This window comes from Thermobia domestica, chromosome 2 (assembly GCF_964235325.1).
Source record: "Thermobia domestica chromosome 2, izTheDome1.hap1.1, whole genome shotgun sequence".
Taxonomy (NCBI): Eukaryota; Metazoa; Arthropoda; class Insecta; order Zygentoma; family Lepismatidae; genus Thermobia; species Thermobia domestica.
In genome coordinates this window covers 44,024,094-44,037,819 of record NC_137455.1, presented here as the reverse complement: position 1 = coordinate 44,037,819, position 13,726 = coordinate 44,024,094, and the positions used below count along the sequence as shown (strand labels likewise).

General features: G+C 38.0%; 1 protein-coding gene across 2 annotated transcripts in view; it reads right to left on the bottom strand.

The window, feature by feature from the left end:
• LOC145671542 (dipeptidase 1-like) overlaps nt 1-13,726 on the bottom strand; it is a 718,611-nt gene that overhangs the window by 602,579 nt on the left and 102,306 nt on the right. For both annotated transcript variants that reach the window (XM_081740732.1, XM_081740737.1), the window contains exon 2: nt 4,016-4,287. In XM_081740732.1, the coding sequence (XP_081596858.1) occupies nt 4,016-4,168 (153 nt within the window). In that variant the 5' untranslated portion in view covers nt 4,169-4,287. The remainder of the gene's footprint in view (nt 1-4,015; nt 4,288-13,726) is intronic.

Here is a 13,726-nt window from a genome sequence, read left to right as displayed (position 1 = left end):
TCAATCGTACTGAAAGGGGGCCGCGGTAGCTCAGTGGAAGAGCAGTCATCTCTGATGCATCGGGTCGGAGGTTCAAACCCTGCTATCGCCAAGTGAACTTCATGGTGGGCAAACAACGTGTGCGTGTGTTTCCTCGGAGTTCTCCCGTTTCCTCCCACTTTCTTCATTTCATAATTTCAGTCATTTCTCATTATCACCGTCTCCTTTAGCCTAGCCGGCATAACCGTGGGACGTAAAACTCAAAAACTTAATTTTTCATTTTTTTTTAAATCGTACTGATTGCAACTCGACTGAGACAAGTTATGTACCATCTCAATTCTTTTCCATATCACAAACCGTAACTTTGACCCAACTACGTCATAGCGCTAAATTCGACTTTTGTGCTTTGGTCAAAATATTATTATTAATTATCAATATATTATTTCTGAAGTTGGTCACTGCTTTTCTTCTGTATTTTAATGAGGACGCTTTGGTTTATTTCCATAGAAGAGATCCTATTTCTTCCGTCTCTTTCAACTGTGACGTCACTCAAAAACTGTTAGGTATCTGTGCAGTGGATGTTAATAGTTTTGTGAAAAATTATCTTCTTTGTTAAAAGCAGTTACTTTTATGCTTTAGATGCAATTACTAATGGTTTTCACTAATGTTTTCATGTCTCTCTTTAGAAAGTTTTTTGAATTAAATAATGAATATTTTTTCTGGATATTTCCTTTTCTCCACTAGCGCCTGGCAGTGGATTGCCGCATCGTCAAAATTTTATCAAAAGGTTTTGATACGTGAAGACATGCTTTCCACATAGCCCTCCGTGTCCGATTACCTACCCTTATCTAGGAGCTATAAGAACCACCACCGTACCACACTACACTTCTCGGTGGGGGCACTCCATCAAAAAGTGTAAAACGCTTTTTCAGGCCAGCCACCCTGATTCAGGTTTTCCTGGCTTTTCGTCATTCACACCAGGCAAATGCCGGGGTGGTACCTAACTTATAGGTCCCAGACCGCTTCCTTCCTTCCCTTTCCCCGGATAGTTTGCTCGCCATAGAACGTCATTCCTCAAAATGTGACGGCCTCAATAACCTTAGATGCCGAAAGCCCAGTAATCTAAATCTTAAATCTCTAAATCTCACGCCTTATAATTCATCACATTACAGTATTACATAAAAAATAGGCCTCACCTGTCAGCAAATACTTCCAAACCCAACGTGGCCCCGCGTAGCGTAGTCTCTAATGCTCTCGCCTTCGGTGCGAGCGGTCGCGGGTTCGATTTCCATTGGGGGTTCTCGGTCGAAAAAGTGTAAAACCCTTTTTTCAGATTAGCCATTTTGAATGACGTTTCCTTCATTTACACCAGGTAAATGCTGGGGTGTTACCTAACTTATAGATCCCAGGCCGCTTCCTTCCTTTCCCAATCTTTCTTCTTCCCCTTCCTTGGATAATGTACTCGCCGAGGAACGTCATCCCTCGAACGTGACGACCTAAATGGCCATAGATGCCCAAAGCCCAGAAATCTAAATCCTAACTTCCAAACTCAACACCCCTTACTTCATGAGACTATACAATATCACACTTTACGTCTCACAACATTGACCTTTGTCTCAACTCTTTGCCCTCTATGCCCTTTACACCTGAGAGATTCCTTGTTCTTAATCATTTCTGACTACATTATTCATGAACATCTTCCACTCATTCATCCATTTTATTCTCCATAGTAATTACTCTTGTGTACTCAATTGGGCTCTCCCCGTTTTCATCATCGGCTACGGTTGCTGCTAGACAGAAAATAGCTTCATTTGTTTGATCAATACAGGGGTTGGACAAAAAATCTAAAACGTTTGCAAAAGTGTGAAAACTATACCTAGGGTGGTGTGGGGCCTCCTTTTGCGTCCAAAATAGCTTGGATCCGACGTGTAATGGACGTATACAGCTCCTGAATCGTGGTGTGTGGAATTTTGTACTATTGTTCCTCCAAAACATGCTCCAGTTCCTTAAGAGATGCTGGTGGAAGGTAATGAGACCGAACACGCCTTTCTAACTCAGACCACAATGGCTCAATGATGTTCAGATCTGGTGATTGTGGGACCCAGGGAAGGTGTGATAGCTCCTGGTCATGCTTCTTAAACCATGATTTCACCGTTTTTGCAGCGTGACAGGGTGCCAAATCATCTTGGTAGATGTCATCACCATCAGGGAACAATTTTTGGGCCATGGGTAGAACCTGGTCGCCGAAAATGGCCTCATACGCCTTAGCATTCATAATTCCATGCAGGGCTATGATGGAAACTCCAAAAAGACACGATATCATTGCCCATACTGTAACAGACCCACCCCCATGCTTTACAGTTGGGAGCAGACATTCTGTATCATGGGCCTGCGATGCTATTTTCCATACGTAAACACGACCGGTTATTGGAAACAAGGTGAAGGTCGATTCATCGGACCACATCGCGTGTTTCCACTGCTCATGAGTCCACGCCTTGTGGTCTTTGCACCATTGGATACGCCTCTTCGCATTTACTGCCGTGAACAGGGGTTTGGCAATAGCGGCCCTGCCATTAATTTTAATTTATGAAGTTCCTGTCGCACTGTCTTCGATGAAACCGGGTTCTGTAGGCCGGAATTGAGTTCAGACATAATTTTCATTGCAGTGGTCTTCTTTTTAGCTGCTACAATCCTTTTAATGCCCTCCGATCCTTATCTGACAGGATTGTCTTTCGACCAGTGTTGTGCTTTGCAGACATCGTTTGCCCATGAATTGTGTATGCCCTCGTGACAATGGACTCAGTGCCTTTCTGTACCCCACAATGTTCGCCACTGTTGCCACTGAAGCTCCAACTAGACGGGCACCAACGACCATGCCTCTTTGGAACTCTGTCAGGTCGCCCATTTTACTCCACTACTTTCACACCACGACACTCATAGGTGAACTGGTTACTGATGACGGAAGAGGAAGCTCCACATGACACATTGAAAACAAAAAACGATCGGCAACCGCAACACATGTTGTACAGTGGAGGGCCAAACTTACGTGTCCTGTATGAAGTGTTTTTAGATTTTTTTGTCTACCCTTGTATAGCACACGTGCTATCCTGTATGATGTACCTCGTCTCATTCCTCATTCCCGTGAGCACATTATCAACATCTCCGTTCATTTTCCTCACATATTATTTTCTGTATACTTATTTGTGTCGTACATTTCGTTTTGCTAAAGTTATCCTTTGATATATGTAGGGCCTATGTTTACTTTTTACTTCTCATAATAAGCATCAAGGTTCCTTACGTCAAATCATTGTACATTGTTGTCGAATATTATGATAGATTTTGAATAAAGCACTTGGTCACCACTAATAATTTGTTTCCAAATTCCTTCTTAATCTCTTACATCCTAGAGAGTGTAACCGTCCTACAGGTTAACTAACCGTTGTGGTTGGCAGGTGAAAATAAATATCTAAAGAATGTTCTTATAGGCTAAACACGAAGTAATTGCTTTTAGATTTTTTTCCCTAATTTTTGTAAGGGGCAAACGCCAAAGCAAGTAGGCAACCTAAGATAACCTAAGATCTTTCGGAAAATGAAATTGTTGTGAGGAAAGAACAAACCTCTGAAAGAAATCTCGGTTGACTAAATTCTTTCCAGAGTTACAACAAGAAATCTTTGTGTAGTTTGTAACCAGAAATGTTTGGTAACACTCCCGTACCTTTTTCCTTACAGGAGCACCACCTACAATACATGAATAATTTCTTAGATGCCACTCTTTCTCCAAGAATTTCTTTAAATTTATCCATAGTGTTTTCTTGCATTTACCTCCATATTGTTAATATGTACTTAATTTTTCTTTTTAAAATTAAGTTATACTTCGAATGCGTTCAGTGCGCTATATCCTTTACATTTGAAGATTCTGTTTTCGTTTACAGTTACTTTTAAAAAAATGTAAGATGACGTTTTTTATCTTTTGGTATTCTCAATAATGTTCTTATGCTACGAACATGGAATTATTTTACTAAACAACTTGACTTACTTGAAGCTGTAAGTAATTTCCGTATCCAAGATGGTCGCATGGACAGCGACACTCACGCAGATGTTGCTTCAAATCAAAAGAGAGCTCTTCCTCTTCCTCCTCCTCCTCTGAGTCCTTTTGTCTTGCGGATGGCCTTCCGTGAGGCTCTCTCATCTTTTACTCTCGTGACCTCTTGTCACTGCATTCATCACTTACGACTTTCGGCACGAATACCACCCCGGCAGTACCAGCCCTCGCACAACGTCAACCGATAACCACTAACAGCTTCTCACCTGCAATGCAACGAAAGAAAACATACATCAGCAATAATATATTTTATTTAAGATAATTACTTCATTACTATGATACTAATTAGTTCAAAAATATATCAAGAGCAAGTTAAACTATATAGAATGTTCTTTGTGCTACACTCTGTCTTACAAGATACCGGTAATCTATGGATCTATCTATTATATACATATACAGGGTGTTAATGAACTACAGCTACAAACTATAAGAGGTGATTCCTCACATCAAAATATGACAAAAAATAATCATATTAACGTATGGCGAAAAGTGCATAGTTTCAGAGCTAGGGCTGTCCAAAATCGTAAAAAAGCCATATTTTAAGAGGACCTATTTCGAATTCGAGAGACTGTGGATGATACGCAATCCAAAAATACATATTTCATTAATGTTCAATACGTGTACAGATTATTCCCTACCGGGTGAAATTCCCACACATACCATCAACCGAATTTTCAAATATGCTCTGAATTTATGAGTAGTCTAACGAGGCAAACGATAAGCCTTGATAACAGTGAACACGGAATCCTTGGGCGCGATGTCAGAAGTGTTAAGGATCGTCAAGAGCACGGTCTCTCGTACTCGGGAAAACGCATGCTGCGATGTTTTCTTTCACGTTTATAAGTGAAGAAAACGTGAAATATACCATGACGAAATACATATCATCACACGTTGTTCCGAACACAAAGAAACATGGAGCTGCCGCTTTCTAAGACTTCTGCTTTCCCTCCGAAGCATTGAATATCCATTGTGTCAAGGTTTACCCTTTGCCTACTTTGGAATCTTCTTGATATCAGGATATATCTAAAAACTATCTTGAAAACATATCTGTGAATTACACCCTGTAGGGAATACCCTCAACACCTATTGACAATTGATGAAATATGCACTTTTGGATTGTATATGCGTGGCTTCCTTTACGCTGATAAGAACCACCATCTATAGTATCGGGGACTCAAATAGGGCCTATTCAAATTTAGCTTTTTAGCTATTTTGGACAGCCCTAGCTTGAAGAAACTATGCACTTTTCGCCATAGGTCCATATGAACTTTTTCTTTTATTTTGATGTGAGGAATCACCTCTTACAGTTTGTCGGTATAGTTCATTAACACCCTATATATCTCGATCAATTTCCAACGTAGATGACGTTCTGGCCTGGGATGGTTTTTATCATTTCATTTTGACAGTGCAACGTAGGGGTGGGGGAGGGGAGAGACAGAAAAATACATAAAAATGAAAGTAACTAGCTTTGTGACGTAACTCTTGAACCACCTGACAGATCTTGGTCAAATTTTCAACATACATGACATTTGGGCCTGGGATGGTTTTTATGATTTCACTTTCACCTTGCAACTTAGAGGAGGAGGGGGAATATTTAAAATTATGGAAAATGACCGATATTAGTATCGAATCCATAGTTTTGCGGGGTCGTTGAGACGTAGAGTGACACTTCCAATGCCGTTTAAATCCAAATTCACAACTTTATGTCCAAAATGAAACATATTCTCCTCATACGAAGAATGGGTCTGTAATATTAAATCAGTTGATTTTCATTGTTTCTCTCGTCACCAGATCTTTGAGAATGTTAGGCGTAGATCATTGAAATTATGTATGAATATTGTACTTCAAACAGGGCCGTAACAAATCCCACCGAGACCCAGTGCATAAAGGTGTTTGTAGGCCCTCTAATCAGCGAGGAATTTTGAAAATGTAAAAGTTGAAGATTAAAGCACGATAGATACCCACTTAATACTCGTATTACAACGCTCCCCCTTGATTTTTAGGTACGGTATTTCGATTGGTTGTGCGGGATCTTCCCTCCTCGAGGCACCTTGCTCCAGTAGTGGTTGCCTCTCATTTTCTGAAGACCATGAGAAGGTAACAACATTAAAACAAAACAAACCAGCCTACTTCATCTTTCGATTTTGGCAGAGACATTACATGCTACACATATCTTACAGTTTAAGGTCCCACGACTATGCCCTTTGGCGTAAGGGAAACGATGGTTAAATGTAAAGAATGGTGATGGAAGAATTGGCGTAATAATAAAGTGGAAGGAAACGGGAGTATCCCAAGAAAACCCCTGGATACAATGTTGCTCACCACGAACTTACTTGGTAAGGGATCAAACCATGTACCCCACGCATTAGAGGTAGACTCTATACTACTAAGCCCCCGTTCCCTCTTCATATTACAAATAAAGCTCTGATAATTATCATGATGATCGTTTGACGATCAGTTTCTCCGTCGTTTCAGCGACTCTTTGTAACTATTCTACATTCAAAGGGCAATTTTAATGATAGTATTACATAATATATATTTTTATAAAGGGAGTTGATCAAAATAAGTTTTATTACTGATATGAATAACGCACATACGTAAAATGAATAACAGAAACTTTAAGGTATTCAGCAAGAAATAATATGAGCTTCAAACAGCGGGTGCGGAAGTCCTTTTCACTGGGTGCCTCGGTGCTTTGAACTGATTGCACCACCGACTGTTACACATCTGACGTTGACTCTAAGCTGTAGATGCGCCATGATTTTACAAAATGCTTCTACTAATGGGGAAAAATGGGACTCTGTTTTGCCCGTCATCAGATTTCTAAAAGTATTAGACGTCCAAACGATCTCTGGCAATAGACACAAACATAATTCTCAAGAGGAGAAGTCTATTCAGAGAATTTTCTCGAGACGACACAACATCAATTTTTTTGGCTCATAGGTAATCCTAGATGCAACCATAAACCTGAACTTAATTATTTTCCTTTTTTTACATATTCAAAACTATTAGACGTAGAATCTTGATATTTTTTTATAAACATACTATGTATCCTAAGATGATGTCACGAAATTTGGACCGGAGTGAAATTTTAAACACGAGTGTGCCTCTACGCAACTCCAGTAACCTAAAATGCCCATCAACAAGTATTTTCAAATCAATATTAACTCAACGTTTATATCTTTTAAACATTTTCCATGAATCCTTTTCTTCCCATGCGAAGAAGGGCCAGTAAGCTATTACTAAAAGTGAATAAAAACATAGTTTATGCAGCACTTATTTTTCTAAGAGGTAGGAATTAAAGAAACGTTGGAAATGATTGATGTAAAGAGTTTGTCTGACGAATGAAAACTTCTTTATACAGGGTGTTTCAAAACAACACCGACAACGTTTGGGAGGTGATTCGTGACACAAATATACGACAAAAAGTATAGACCAACCTGGGAGCACAAATGCTTCCGTTCGGAGTTATAGGCCACCGAAAACATGAAAAATTGAACTTTAAAGGCCCATAGCTCCAAAACTACGGAACCTACCGTAGTCGGGGCAAGACTTCATTTAGAAACTAGTATGTGCCTACCCAAATATCAAAGTTTCAGAATCTTGCACTACTTCTGCAACAATTTTTTAAGGGCCTAGTTGGAGAGTAGTTCAAATTATATGCATGTAGCCAAACTCTCTCTCTATAAAAATTGCTTCGTGAGCATCTTAGGATTCTGAAACATGTATTTTTGGATAGCCCACATATTAGTTTCTAAATGAAGTTTTGATGCGACTACGGAAGGTCCCATACTTTTGAAACTATGGACTTTTAAAGTTCAATTTTTTATGTTTTCGGCAAACTATAACTTCGAAAGGAAGTATTTGATCACCCAGGATTGGTCTATACTTTTTGTCTTATCTTGGTGTTAGGAATCACCTCCCAAACGTTGTCGGTGTTGTTTTGAATCACCCTGTATATTTGTCCTGTATGTCCATGTACGTCCATCCGGGAAACAAAAAATGTCTGTCTATGTGTCTGACCGTTCGTTAAACAAAATATCTTGAGATGCTTGATGAATCACTAGCAATTCTAGCTAGTACGTAACATGTCAGAAGTTCCTAATAAAATTCATTGATGGAGACGATCAATTAACCGGAAGCGGTAGTACCGATCGCACCACCCAATAGAACGCGAGTGTTTGTTCTGACCGTCAACCTCCATTAATTGAATTTTGCCAGTGTCGTCTCTTGTGCCACACAGAGAACATCTTCCGAGGGTACATTGTGTTGAATAACCGCTAAGTTTCGTTTTGTTGATATTATTATTATTATTATTATTATTATTATTATTATTATTATTATTATTATTATTATTATTATTATTATTATTATTATTATTATTATTATTATTATTATTGATGTCATGTTACCGTTGAATTCGAATAATTGCTACCGTTCAGTTTTATACTTCTTTAAGTGCTGCGTAGCAAAATCATTGGTGTACTTCTGATATGTGGTATTCTCAAGTGTGCGTTCGGAAGACAGCTTCACGAATCGTTCTGGAATCTACTGAATTATCACCGTGATATTAAATAGATCTATGATTGGTGTATACCCAGTACCGCGCCTAGGGGAGGGGGGCGAGCGGGGCAACGGCCTCGGACGCCGAAGTAAGGGAAAAGCAAACTTCGAGGGAAACACGGAAAAAAGAGAGGAAAAATTACTTAGAATATCTGTATGGGGGCGCCGTCGTATACTCTTGCCCTGGGAGCTGACTTTTCACGACATGGCACTTTGTATTACCCAGACTTTACGAATCGTTGCAGTCACTTATAGAAAAGTTCCTTGGCAGACAACGTCCCAACAGTTTCTCTCTCTTCTATAGTTACATCCAACATTACTTTTCTCTCCCAAATTGTGCTGAATATATTCCCATTGGTTTTTCGTCAGAACCAGCGAAATTACTACATTCATTTCACACTGATAAGCTGAGTTTCTAATTAATTTTTCGTTGTTTTTGCGTAATATTCCAGTTTCAACCCCGTATACACTACGTCATATATTCAACTGGAGGGCAGTGTTTATTCCAGATATACTTCCGAGGGTGAAAGCCTTTTCCCGAGTTGCCAGACAGCTCGCCCCGGAGCTAAGGTAAATTAAATTGCGATTGATTATCACTCTTCTACAGGCATGTCCGTTAGCAACTTATGTCCAATGTAGTCTTTTCACATGGGAGCGTGATATCCTTTCATTATATCGAGGTGGATAATGCTCTTTAGTTTCTTCTAAAAGTTTATGATAGGTAACGTAATGATTTGTTATACACTAACTCATATAATGTAATGAAATGAAAGTTTTACGTCCCACGGTTATGCCGGTGAGGCTAAAGGAGACGGTGAAGATGAGAAATGAATGAAATGGTGGAATGAAGAAAGTGGGAGGAGGAAACGGGAGAACCCCACGAAAACCCACCTTTGTCCACCACAAAGTCCACACAGCACCTATCTCATATAATATACAAACCAAATCATATAGAGTTCACCCTAGAGTAACGAATTTAATCCTTTCCGTAACGCTGTTCGTGAATCGAAATTATTTCTCCTATTGAAGTTAATGTAAAATAGACACATAGGGGAAGGTCCTCTGGTATCGGACACCGTAGCTTTTCTCAGTTTGTCATTCTGAAAACTAGCTATATCTAATTACTTAATGTACAAAACGATACCTTGGTATCTTACGCACAACGTGGTAAAGATGATTTGACAGGTAAAAACTAATAATATATATTTTTGTAAACAATCAAAGGTAATACAAATTATAATTCTAAAAAAGTTGAGGGTGGTATCGCACAAACATAAAACTATACAGAATTGGTCTTTTGAGGTAATTTAATAACAGAACAAATTGCAAATATTAACTGTTTACTTACAGGAGTTCTTACACACAAAATAGAGTTTTATTACGTTTTGAAATACAGCCTAAAATAAAAGTAAAAAATAGATCATAAAATTCTTAGTCTCATCAAGAGTTGTTATTTTTTATTCTGACACAAATCACAGATATAAAACAGCCTGCCTTCAAAATTTGCACATTGTTCATGGACCAAGTCTTTGCATATGATACATTGCGTTATATCCAATCATCAAAAGACTACCCGTAGATTATAATGTTTAGTTTTTCAGCAAGTTTGTAAACTAGTTTTAAAAATTCTGGTATTATTAGTGGCATTAGACTAGTTAACTGTACAAAGCCTTTACATGATTGTATAGTGTTTCTTCTTGGTCACGTTCTACTAAATGTGCCTTTGTTATCCGAGCAGCGAGGCTTAGCTGTTACCTCTTTCCCTTCCGACAGTTTTTCGACACGATCTTCTAATGTACTCTAAGGAACACCATATCTAGCACTGGCCGCACGTGCTTCTTTGGAAATAACTTTGTCCATGACCAACTTTATATTTTCTTCATCCCAATTGCCACGTATTTTCCCCATGGTTTCCTGAAAAGCCAGCAACCATTAAAAACGCCAAGTTTACTTACCGGTGTTTTGTCCGATACCACCCGATTCCCTTTTGTCCGATACCAGCCGAAAGACTTGCAACTAATGAATGGCTATCTACTGGCTTGTAACAACACGAAGGCAACTATACTCTTAAATTATAATATATACACCTTAATAAATTCTGTGATAGCAATAATATATCAATACATTTACTTTCTGACAAGTTGCAGGCACACAAATCTATCTCCATGCACCTGATCACTCGCTAAAATATAAAAACTTTGAAGCACGAGATACACCGTTCTTCGGACAAATCCACAATAGCGTGGGCTTGACTAGTTCATTTCGATCAACTCACTGTATGCTTGACAGGTGCCGCCTTAAGCAGAAAATAACGAAAACTGCTTTTGTCCGATACAACCCGCTGTCAGATACCAGACGACTTTCCCCTAGTACTGTATGTATCTTTTTATATTTTAAGTGTCTTTATGTGATGAAGAATATGGTCTCAAAATGATTAAGTTACACTGAATTAAACAAACCAGTATGAAACTATACAACAAAAAGTTAAGAAAGGAAAAAAAAGTAGTTGCTGAACATAGAATTTTGACAGATATTGTTAAGGCAAATGTTCAAAAAAATCGTGGTACAACACATCATTATGAGTGTATTTCCAAAACATGCTAAATCCAAAAATGTCCAATTTTTAATTGAATATGGAAGAATATACTATGGAAACTCTTACGTTAAATTTTGTAATTATTATTATTATTATTATTATTATTATTATTATTATTATTATTATTATTATTATTATTATTATTATTATTATTATTATTATTTGTCAAAACACATTATTTTCTGTGGTAAATTATGTTTGAAATATCACTTGCGATAGTGTTTCAATGTAAAAAAGAAATTGTTTTCTACCCTTTCTGAAGGATTCTACCAAAGGGATTTAGCATGTTTTGGAAATATACTCCTCATATGTGCGTTCGCATTCAGAAATATTGCTCTTTCAGCAATTTGAGAGAAAAACTCTTCACCAAACTTGTTAAATAATTAGCTTAAACAGAATTTAAATAATTAGAAAATAGCGTTTGTCATCTTTTCTTCCTCCTAGGCTGCAGTAGGAACGTTAAAACTTGAGGAACATTTTGAGATTTTGTCCTCATTGAGAAGGGTCTATTTGACCTGTTTCTGAGTAGAAGAAGAAAATAATGAGAAAATCGGTTAAAGATCGTCTAATCATAGAGACATTAGTATCTAGAGTAGCCTTACGTGAAAGGTTTTAAGCTTGCTGACAGTTTTTTATGCAACATCAAGTAAGTTGTCAGCGCAGACAAATGACTACCACATCGGTTATTTCACCAACGCACCTCGTTTTCGAATATCTGCATGTCCGAAATTTTTAATGTCTTTCAATTTCAGTCCATACTCTGTGTGATATGCAAGATCTTCTCTAGTGAAGGAGGAAAGATATGTTCGAATGAAGAGAAATTGGAATGGAGATAAAGATTTACAAACATATTTCCTTTAATTGTTCTAGGTTTGATATCTTCAGTTAATTTCAACCATTTTCTAACTCATTTATGATCATTGTTTTCTCTTTCTTCTTACAGTGAATTAATACATTATGCATTCAATAACTTGTAATGTCGCTGGCATATAACACTCATTAGACAACATGCTCAAAAAAAAAAAGAAAAAAAAGAAAAAAAAGAAAAGAAAGAAAAAGATTAACCCTAAAGTGGATATTTTTGCGTACATCAATTCCACACTAAAAGCCTGTTTCAGTGCTTCAGAGGCTTACCAACTGTTGTCTGCTGGTTGAAATGCTAGGTGTAAGTTGGGTTGCATTTGTCTAGGAGTTGTAATTATAGCAATCAAGAGAAGATACTTTTGCTGCTGACTGTACATAATAATAGTGAATATTCTTAAGAAAGGATTTTTGTCTCACAATCAGAACTTTGTTCTTGCCTAGTTTAACGGGTTATGCTCAATCTTAACATCCTGTAGCTACTCTAAATTCAAGATTTAGAGTAATTAAAAGTATTTTAAAGTAATTTAAGATTTTTTTTAGAAGAAAAGGCATATTTGTATCTGACAAAATGTTTTGCTTTTACACAAACTTGTTATAAAATAAATTAAATATCAGAAATAAAGGAAATTTTCAGTCCAAGACGATTTCTCTCTTGATCAAGCAATTAGCGTATGCGTCTCTGGCATGATGGGAGACCCGGTTTTGATTCCCAGTAGGAGTTCATGTTGTTTGTATTCCATGTTCAGCTGTAGGTGCACGTCTTATGTAACGTGTCTGCTGAAAGGTACGCAATACTGGAAATCAAATTAACATCAAGTTGAAGCTGAGAGAAAAAAATTCAGACAATTGCTGGAAGGATACAAGGTAATATTGGAACAAAATTCTGTTTCCTTGAAATAGAAAGGATGTGGAATTAACTATATGCAAGTTTAAAGTAGACTTCTTTACTGAAAGGATTTTTTGGATACAGTTACAATTTCTCCTTTATATCCATGGATAAAATACAGAGGCAATAACAGAGCGTTTAGACTAATAGCTAAGAGCACGAATTCCTTATTACAGAAACACTAATTATTGTTTTTGGATACTTTTCCAGCAGATATTATATGTGCACAGTATGAAAACTAATCGTGTGGATATTTAGTACAATCGTTTGTAAATGAGCTTTTAAAAGTAGATAGTAATTTCCGACAGTACGCTGAAAGTAACAGACAAGACAAAAATGTTGAGTTGGCCAAAGTTAGTTTGCTGATGTTTATGCGTTATTATCGACAAATGAACGTTTATATCAAATTAACCGTAATTCCTCACCTCTTATGGGAGACGTCCCTTTCGGTCTGATAGCGTACGTGGTACCTCAACAGGTAAAAAGTGAGGTGTCCTCTGGACGGCCCTACCGGGGGAGAGCAGTGGCCACGGCCATTCTCCCAAATGGCGACTTACACGTGCTGTTGGGTCTGGGAAGAGATACCAAGTATTGCAACGTGTACGTCGTACATCAACACGTTGAAGAGAGGTAGTCCCGTATTGCTTGGACGATCCTACCGGCAGGGGAGTGTTGGATTCCTGCCTGCTAGGGGGACCAAACGGAAGTGGAGGAGGAGTCAATCCCAGGGACCTGG